Source organism: Dermacentor silvarum, chromosome 2 (assembly GCF_013339745.2).
Source record: "Dermacentor silvarum isolate Dsil-2018 chromosome 2, BIME_Dsil_1.4, whole genome shotgun sequence".
Lineage (NCBI taxonomy): Eukaryota > Metazoa > Arthropoda > Arachnida > Ixodida > Ixodidae > Dermacentor > Dermacentor silvarum.
In genome coordinates, this window is record NC_051155.1 from 221,272,386 (window position 1) to 221,282,608 (window position 10,223).

At 50.8% G+C, this 10,223-nt stretch overlaps 1 protein-coding gene across 1 annotated transcript; it reads left to right on the forward strand.

Moving 5' to 3' along the window:
• The first annotated feature begins 350 nt into the window (after positions 1-350).
• On the forward strand, positions 351-4,537 carry LOC119441232 (uncharacterized). The gene is made up of 2 exons (XM_037705876.2): positions 351-924; positions 2,880-4,537. Exons 1-2 carry the CDS (start codon positions 422-424, stop codon positions 4,372-4,374), a joined length of 1,998 nt encoding a protein of 665 aa, XP_037561804.1. The 5' UTR covers positions 351-421; the 3' UTR covers positions 4,375-4,537.
• Positions 4,538-10,223: the final 5,686 nt, after the last annotated feature.

A 10,223-nucleotide genomic window follows, 5' to 3' on the forward strand; every position in this document is an offset into this window, starting at 1 on the left:
GCGGGAGCATCCCTGTGAAATCACCTGTACCAAGCAGCATCTGCTATCTGTTATGATCTCACTAGACTCGCGATGCTTATTGCTTTGCATATGAAGCATCCTGAAGGCTTTTGTCAATCTAAGCCCTTGACTGTCATACGCTGCCAAGCATCATAACCCTTTTATTTCTATTCTAATTCGTGACAATAAGAGTAACTTCATAAACAGTGCATTGATACAAATGCCACGCGGTGCCTTGATAAAGAATTCAGATGCGTCATATCAATGTAATACTCTACTCAAACCGCTTCTGATCGCCTCGATAAAAAGAAAGTGCCATTTATGAATGAGACACAGCTTCTTACGTAAAAGGCTGGGACCTAACACTTCACTACGCTTTGCGTTTCAGATGAGACGAGTTCTGGTGGAGGGCACCGCTTGAATGAGGATGAGGCGAGGCCCGTTGGTTGCGTGGTTGCTTCGCATACGGGCAGCGGCACTCTTGACGTCCAGTCGAGTTTTCGCGGGAGACTGCAACGCCACCTCGCCTTGGACGGTGTCTCGAGAAACCTACGAGGACATTCCGGACACCGCATTCGAGTCACTCATGCGGTGTCCGGTAAACGTGCACGGCTGCTCTAAAGACCTGTTGAGCTGTGAACCCGGGACTTACGTTGCCACCTGTTCATGCGCGCCGAACTGCAGAGTGTACAGGGACTGCTGCTGGGACATAGAGTTCCCACTCGAAGATGAGACTGATTTTCCGGAAATCTCCTGCGTACCGGTTCAAATCACATCTCGCCTGCTAAAGTACGTCTACATGGTAGTTGGATGCCCGCCGTCGTGGCTACACGACGAAGTGAGGAAAGCCTGCGAGAGCGTGGAGTCGTTTAACGAGACCTTCCATCACATCCCGGCGACAAGCATCAATCATGTCACTTACAGGTGAGCTTGGGTATCTATATGCTTTGCTCTGAACAAGCCGTCTTAGGGCTTTAGGATCCTTACTTCACTTTTCTGATGTCCGATGTCGTAGGCAGCGAGAAATCCCTGGAGCCAAGATTGATCACAAAAAGGGAAACTCCCGAGATATCTCCCGCAGCTTCCGCATTAGCGCTTCCATCATGCCATCTAGGCTGGTTCGTGCAGAAGCAGCGGACACCGATATCAACATCACGGTGACGGAGTGGTCTTTTAGTTATGTCTTTCAAGGAGCTACTTGATTCCAAAGCATAGCTTACGGGTTTATTGAAGCTCGTTTCGGCACATTCCCTGCATATTTATTGAAAAACCAATTGTGTAGAAACCATCGACGATAATTGCCAAAGTAAGCAAATATCCGAACGCTTCTACAAAGGAAGGCCTTTATTCACAAAAAGTGCTTAGGGTAGAATTGTTTAGAAATTCTAGCCAATCCTAATGTTGGACATATTATTAGTGAAGGCGGCAGGCCAATGGCAATTAGCGCTTACGAACGAAAATCTTTCGTGAATTCTGTCCCAGAACCATTAACCAGCCCACCTGTGCTGGTAGGGCTATACATATAAGCCGATTCGTCATACCTCATACCTATTCGTCATAACTCATACCTCTCATACCTCTACCTCATACGCATACCTCTCATACTCATACCTCTCGCGTGACAGCTCGTACGTACATCTCAGAGAGCTATAGTAGTTAGAGGTTGGCGACGAATCCGATCCGCAAATCCGATCCGCAGAGAATTCGATCCGCGGAGAGTACGTGACCTTTGCATCGGCTCCTTTGTATCAGCGGTGAATGTTCGGCCACCAAAAGAGCCATAAAAAAGCTATTCGGTTTAATAAGTGTTGCTTATTTCATAATCTAAACAGCAAACTGCGTGATTAGCGAGGTTAATGTGATGTGCAGCGACTTGTTCAGATAGTAAACGCGGCCGCCAATGACGCCCCCTCTCCACATGCCTGATCCGTGACGGGCAAGTGAGCGCTTTCTATACCCTCCTTCCCACTGGCCTATCTGGCGCACATGAATAGTATACTGAATGGGCTCATTCTCTGAAACAGTGTAACACTGTCGCTTATGTGCGAATGAGTTCTAAATCAGGGAAAACCTGCCAGGGGCCGTCCGTATCAGTTGGGGATTCATTCCAGGAAATTTCAAGTTTCAATGATTGTTTGCCGGTTTCGGTACGAAACTGCCTTTCTATCTCTGACTTTTCCATCGCGCCTCTGTCTCCATGTGTTCACGTGACCAGCTGGTGCAACCTGGCGCCAGTATTGCGCAATTCAATAACTAGAAATTAACCGCGCTGAACCGCTTCGGCAAATGCGAAACATCGCATTTGCCGCAGTCACTATTTGTTGTTGCTCCACTGCACTATAGTACTGTTGCTGAAATGTCCGTCTTTTTCTTATTTTTTATTCGAAAGACATCTTTGGGGATTTATTTTTAGTTTCCATAAAACTGTTTCGTTTGAGTTTTGATTTCCGTTTTTGTTCATAGTTGGGCGTTTTTTTTTTCAATTTTAAATACTATTGTTGCTCCCTTGCTTCCATAGTGCATATAGTTTAGTTCTTGTGTTCATTGTAGTCGTTGTTTTACATTATCAAGGTGTTAATGTATTTTTATCTCAGTGTATGTATTAACCGTACTGACCCCCCTTACACAATGCCCCGTGTGGGCTCTGTAAGGTATACTTATAAGTGAATAATATAAAGTATGTCAGTAAAACAGGCCATTGTTTCGAAAGAGGGACTTGTCATTGCCAAGCCACTTTGACAAGTATATTTTTATCTTTCGGAACGTCAGCCCACGTCTATGGCGCCCTCTAATTTATTATAGGTTTAGTTAATTTCATGCTTTGCCTTGTCATATCGTGTTTGGATGTAATTTTACGTAATTTTTTTTCATCGTTCCAGGAATGGTTTCTGCGCGCTCTGCAACAACGACGTCGCGAACGCCATCTTCTGGAACGCAACGTCGATCGGACCGAGGAAAACTATCCGGGCGTCTCTGCCTCAGCTTCTGAGCGGCGAGCCAGAGTTGCACCTGAGGCCCTGCGTCACGGACAAACCTGACGACTTGTGCGGTCAACATGTCGCCGCACACATCTCGGTCAAATGCAAAACCTACTACGCACCTGTCAGCGACGCGGGAGATCCGTATTCACCGGTCTATCGAAATGTATACTGTGCCACATGCTACGGCGCCAACGTGTCCCGACTATCTTGCAGCCAAACGAGGCATGTGGCCAACTTCACCATAACTGGGCGCAGGCACCCAGGCGGACACAAGAGACCCTCTTCTGCGCGCCCTCCAAACCTGGCCGCCATATTCAAGCCTGTGGTTAGCACACCAACCTGTTACGCCCAGCACGACGGTCACTGCTACATCAGAGACGCCCCGATCCAGACGAAAAAAGGCCCGCTAACAATACGTCGTGGAAACACGGTCACCAACGGAACGCCACATGCTCATCCTGGCGGCCACGACGCCGACGCACCGCCAAGCACGTACAACGTCTACAACTACGTGACGGTCTTCTGCATGTCACTGTCTGTATGCTGTCTCGCGTTCAAAGTCGTCGTCTTCTGCGTCTACAAGGGGTCCCGAAACTTCTCGTCCAAGTGTACTCTGTGTCTTTCGGTTACGCTGCTGATCACCCAGCTGCTCTACTTGCTCACGAGCCTTGTCGACGTGCAAGGAGGGCCGTGCGTCGCCGTCGCCGTGCTCGTCCACTACGGCTTCCTGTCGACCTTCTGCTGGACTGGGGTGCTGTCTTACGACATCTGCAGTAACATCACTTCCGTCAAGCTCTCCTCGGCTCGCGATAGGACTCTAGCTCTCTACGGCATGCTGTCCTGGAGTTTACCGCTACTCGTTGTCGCCGCGGCTCTGCTCGTGCACTGGCTAGCTCCGGCTTCCGTGCTGTCACCTAGTTATGGAGCAGTGGCTTGCTGGATCGGCACCCTTTGGGGTTTGGTCGTGTACTTCTTGGTTCCCATGGCAACTCTCACGCTCTTCTCCCTCTTTGTTTACCTGAAGACTGTCTTCTACATCCGCGACATCGCGTCCAACGCTGCTGGCGCTCGAGAGGGACAAGAAATGGCTGCCAGCGCGGACTGTGAGCGCAAACGGCATGGCGCCCGCATGGCCCTGTTCTGCCGCCTCGCGCTCATCATGGGAGCCGCATGGGCGGTCGCGTTCTTAGGCACATTCGTGCCTTTCGCCGAGATAGACGTCATAGTGAACGTTCTCGTCGGACTACAAGGAGTGTACCTTTTCGTTGCTTTCAAAGACTACCGCTATTTTTGGGCGTCGATTGCAGGCCGCCAGAAAGTAGCAGTCAGTGGCAGCCGTGGAACGTCCCAAACCATCGTTACCTCATCGAAGAAAAGCTGCATCTCTGAGTGATTGTGACGCGTTGTGACCGGCAGCAAAAGGAGGCCGCCGGGCCCTCTGCTTACGAGTGCCTGCCTTCAGTTACTCGTGGCTTCTTTTGTTCTTGTAACTTTACTTCCTTCATTCCCATTTTCACTTTGCAGCGTAGTTTTAACAATAAGCAACAGTGTGATGTGCTAACACAATAAACAGGCCCATGTGCAACATAACTGTAACCCCCTCCCCCATGCTCCTTAAGGATCACATACAAAATCCAAAGGACGTTGCTGTGGATTATTTTAGGGTGCACATTCGTCAGTTTTCCTGCACCCGCGATCACCACTTGGAGCGCTCTTGCCCTCGCAGAGACCAGATGCCCGGTTTTCTGAGGCTATCCTCAACCATCCAGGTTGTCTTCCATCGGGATACACATAAGCAGCGAGACCTTCATTTTCCTTGTGATGTCTCCATCAGCTTCAGGTGTGCTTATATATTCCTGGAGTAACAAATAAGGTGATTCACCCCAAATTGCCATTGAAACAAATGACGCTGTTATTATTCAATGGTCGAGACGCACGGGAACCGAATACACAGCCACGGCCGCTGGATAAAAAAAGGTGCGGCCTGCCGCGTCGGGCGCGCTGCTATGGAAGCGAACGGCCGTAGTTGCATTGTCGGCCGCTTGGCTGGGCCGAACGGCGCTAACTGACGGGGATGGAACGCGTCGGCTTGCACGCGCGACGGCGTTCCGAGCACGTTCCTGACGTATTTACTATGCCGATGCCAGACAACAGCCCCCGACGTGTGGCGCCGCGGCGGATCACACCGTTTTCGATGCACCCGGCAGGCCGCACCTTTTTTTTTATCCAGTGGCCGTTACTCAGCTGTACAGACAGTTCGGTCTCATCTACCAGCTGTACAGGTGCCCTTTGTCATTCCGACTACGCAAACTAAAATCAAATTCAAACTGTCCCGTATGACAGCATCAACAGCGACAGTGCTTGCTGCCCTGCGTGCTGCTGCAAAATACCTCCTGCAAGAGCAACTTCGGAAGAAGTTGATATATCAAGTTCGGATATATGAGTTCGGAAGAAGTCATATATCAATTTCGATAGAAGTTGATATATGAAGAAGATATTTTGCGACTCTAAGGCAGCACTTCAAAGCCTGCATTTTCCCTGTATCACGGGACCTTGAGCGGCTGGTATAAGAGATAAGAGCAAAAGAACATCAAGCTCTCGATAAAGGGCATGAAATTATATTTCCTGCCGCCGAGAGGAATGCTCGACAGCTAGAGCCTCCTGTTCAGTAAAAATATGCTCCTATTTATTGTGGCTCGTCGTCATCACTGATTTTGCACGCCACAAGATTGGTGACCACGGACAGCGGACATGGCTGATGACAACCGCAACGCTTCCAATGATCAGCGTTGAGCCACCGCCACACATGACAGCGATCGAACAACCCCTGCACCGCAGCGCGAAGTGGCCGCACTTTCACTAAGGTTACCCCAGTACTGACCAGCGGACCCCCAACTCTGGATCGCTCAAGTAAACAGCCAGTTCTCCATAGCGTGAGTCACGTCGCAGACTAAAAAATTAAACCATCTCGTATCCTCGCTGCCACCCGAGATTGCCATCGAGCTTCGCGACCTCATCCTTCGACCCCCACCGACAGACCCTTTCGACATCCTTACGAGCGAACTCGTCAAACGCACGACAATGTCGGAACAGCGTCGGCTGCAGCAGCTTCTCCAAACTGAAGAGTTCGGGGATCGTAAACCTTCTCAGCTCCTGCGTCGCTTTCAGCAGCTCCTTAGAGACAAGGCAACCGCATTCGATGAAGATTTGCTTCGAGAACTGTAACTGTTCCTACAACGTTTTCCTACCTCCGCCCGCATGGTGGTGGTCACCGCGCTAGCAGTTTGCCCGTGTCCCAGCTAGCCTAACTTGCCGACTCCGTCATGGACGCATCAAGTCCCACGGTTTCACTCGCGGAACCTTCCGATGCATCCACTGTGCAACCATCGCCCTCCCTGCACAGTTTGCGTGATGAATTCCGCGAGGAGATCTGCAATCTGTCAGACAGGATTGCCGCCCTAGTTACTCGACGCCAGCGCTCTTCGTCTCGCGGTCACTCTTTTACGCGCAGCCGCTCGCCGTCATCACCACGGCAAGGCGAGTGCTGGTACCATCGTACCTTTGGTAACGCAGCGCGAAAGTGCACCGCGCCCTGTAGTTTTCAGGGAAACTCCCCGTCGCACCACTAAAGCGGCGAGTGGTGCTCATGACGAAGTCAGCTGCTTTTTCCTCGTGACTGACATAACCACAGGCTGCATTTTCTCTTGTATACTGGCGCGGAGGTCAGTGTCATTCCATCCTCAGCTGTGCTTCGCAATCGCCGGCAAGTCAGATCAAGGCTACAAGCTGCCAATAAGAGCCACATTGAAAATTATGGGGAACAAGCACTGTCCCTCAACATCGGCCTCCGCAGGAGATTCCGATAGATTTTTCTAATTGCTGATGTTGCCTACCCCATCTTGGGTGCGGATTCTCTGCGCCACTACAATCTCTTAGTTTACATGCACCGCAAACGCGTCGTCGATGCTACGACACACCTTTCTGTGCTTGGTATAGCTTCGCGAGTGCCATTTCCGGTGGTCAACAGCGCATTGCCGAGTACCGTCTACCTGAAATTTCTTGAGCAATTGCCATCCCTTCTTCGACCGGCCAACTTCCTTTTGCCAGTGAAACATGACGTCACACACCATATCATTACAATCGGCAGCCCGTATATGTTCCAGCTCGTCGCTTATCACCTGATCACTGCAAGGTCACACCTGGCGAGTTTGAACACATGCTCGAGCTCGGGATTGTGCGGCCTTCCTCAAGCCCTTACGCATCTCCACTACACATAGTGCCAAAGGTATCGCCTGGAGACTGGCGGCCGTGCGAAGACTACCGTACGCTCAACAACGCTACCGTTCCGGACCGCTACCCACTTCCACACATTGCAGATTCCTCTGCACCACAGCATGGAGCAACGATATTCTCCAAGGTTGACCTCGTGAAGGCTTACCATCAAATTCCTGTGGAACCAGCGGATATTCCCAAGACGGCAATCCTCACGCCATTTGGACTCTTCGAGTACGTGAGCATGCATTTCGGCCTCCGCAATGCTGCACAAACTTTTCAACGATTCATCGACACAGTGACAAGAGGATTGCCTTTATGTTTTGCCTACATCGACGATTTGCTTGTATTTAGTCACGACGCAGAACACCACATCCAACATCTGGACCAACACTTTCATCGCCTTGCCGAATGCGGCCTTATCAATAGGGCGAAGTGTGAATTTGGCACACCCGAGCTGGACTTCATTGGTCACCGTGTCGACAAGGAAGGCATCCATCCCTTGCCGTTAAAAGTCCAGGTCATGCAAGATTTTCCTCAGCCATCTTCCATCCGCAACCTGCGCGAGTTTCTTGGCCTCGCGAATTTCTACAACCGCTTCATCCCTAACTGCGCCGCTTTTCTCCGGCCCCCAACGAACATAGGGCAACAAATCCGAAGCAACTGAACTCACCTGGTCGCCAGAAGCACTAACTGCTTTTGATACCATCAAGACCAAGCTGTCTCAGGCAACTCTTCTCGTCCATCCGAGATCAGAAGCCCCACTTTGTCTCATGACCGATGCTGCTATCGGAGCGGTGCTACAACAGTTCATGGATAATGTCTGGCAGCCCCTTGCCTTCTTTTCTCAGAAGCTGTCACCCATGGAGACCCGCTACAGCACATTCGGAAGAGAAGTCCTTAGAATGTACAGTGCTCAGCGATCGAAACGCGATACTCGGACAGCATGGTGGCCGTCACTTTTTTTTTGTGCCACCGGTGGGTGCTGGTGACACTTAGATGATGCAAGTGTGTGTCACATGAAAGCGAGAATCTTTTTGATGCACCATAACTGCATTCGGCTCCCTCAGTGCATTGTCATCCAGCGATCACCGGTGGCGCAACAAACGCCAGCTGCCATGTTGTCTGAGTATCGCGTTTCAATCTCTGAGCACTGTACGTCACTTCAGATACTTCCTGGAAGGTCGAGATTTCCACATTAAAACAACTTCTGCTTTCTGGGGTTTTACGTGCCAAAACCACTTCTGATTATGAGGCACGCCGTAGTGAAGGGCTCCGGATTAATTTTGACCACTTGGGGTTATTTAACGTGCACTACAACGCAAGCGCACGAGCGTGTTTGCATTTCACCTTTATCTAAATGTGGCCGCCGCGGCCGGTATTCGAACTCGTGCTCAGCAGCGCAAGGTCTTAGCTGACTGAGCCACCGCGGCGGGTCGAACACACACACATCACACATTAAGACATACCACAAACCTTTGACCCCGCTCCCCCCTCGCCGTCCGGTCGAATTCTACCAAATTTTCACCACGGGAAACCCGCCACCTTACCTTCATCGCGGAATTGACGACGGACATACGGCACGGGCACGGAAGGGACAATGCTGCAGCGGACGTGCTCTCACACTGTGCCTCTTCCATCACTGCGGACAACAACCTGGTTCGCATCGACTTCTCCGCACTTGCTGTCCAACAACAAGACGACACAGATGTATTTGCGCTTCGTGGAAAACCCGGCGTCTTACATCTGCGTGATGTCCAATTTCCACCTTTTGCCGTCCCGGCCTATTCTTTGTGATGTCTCCACGGGCACCCCACGTCCAATCGTTACACTCAATGTCCGGCGCACTGTTTTCGATGCCTTTCATAAACTACCCCACCATGAAATTCGCGCCACGCAACATCTAGTGACACAACGTTTCGTCTGGCCGGTCGTCAACAAGGACGTACACCCGTGAGCAAAAGTATACGGACCATAGGGTTGCCAAAAAAACTGAATTTCTTTGTAATTAACATGTATAAACTGAAATTGACGAGTGCACTGCAAAGTTTGCAATGCCAAATTTAGGCTGCAGCCGTCAATTTCAAGTTGCATTCGCAGGCGGTTGAAAAAATCGGCTTCATCACGCAATCCCTGGTCCGTATACTTTTGCTCACGGGTGTACGTGCCTGGGTGCGTGGTTGTCTGGTAGGCCAACAATCGAAGGTTCACCGACACAAAAATCACCTTTCGGCTTGTTTGCGCCACCATCCGAACGATTCGACAAGGTACACATTGACATTTTGGGGCCATGGCCGCCAGTAAACGGGAACACCTACCTCCTAACCTGCATAAATCGCTTTACCCGATGGCCAGAGGCTTTTCCTCTGCCCCCGACATCCGTACTGAAACCATCGCAAACACGTTCGTCGCGGGCTGGATTTCGCGATAGGGCGTACCATCTACTATTACAACCAATTCAGGTCGCCAGCTTGAATCGGCACTATATTCAATAACCTACTGCCCTCCTGGGCACTTCTCGCATACGCACCACGGAATATCACCCCATCGAAAAAGGTCTAGCTCAACGTTTTCACCGTTCCATCAAGCCCTCGCTCAGAGCGCAGTCTGGGTACGATTGCGGCACATTTCCCCGCGTAATACCCGATTGATCTTTGCAAGTTATGTCAGGAATCTAGAGCGACACTCTCGCACATGTTGTGGAAGTGCCCTGTTATAGCAGCTAAAATGGCAGCAGCTCCGGAGGCTCTTGCATCGAAGTGGGCCACCGCTCTGCGCAGCTCCAACCTCAAGACACAAGAGTGGGCAGTCCAGCGGGCCCGGTAGGCGGCGACGAGCCAAGGCGTCGAAGTCCCCTCATGTGAGATCTGAGCCCGGGTCGTTGAACTTCGCCGGATTTTCAATAAAGTTGTTTCTATCCATCCGTGCCACTCACTGGTCAAGATCACTACCACTGGTTATGCTGAGTCT

Coding starts and splice junctions, on each gene's coding strand:
- LOC119441232 (XM_037705876.2), top strand. CDS start 422: ATGAGGATGAGGCGAGGCCCGTTGGTTGCGTGGTTGCTTCGCATACGG. Junction 925..2,879: donor ATCAATCATGTCACTTACAG/GTGAGCTTGGGT, acceptor TCATCGTTCCAG/GAATGGTTTCTGCGCGCTCT.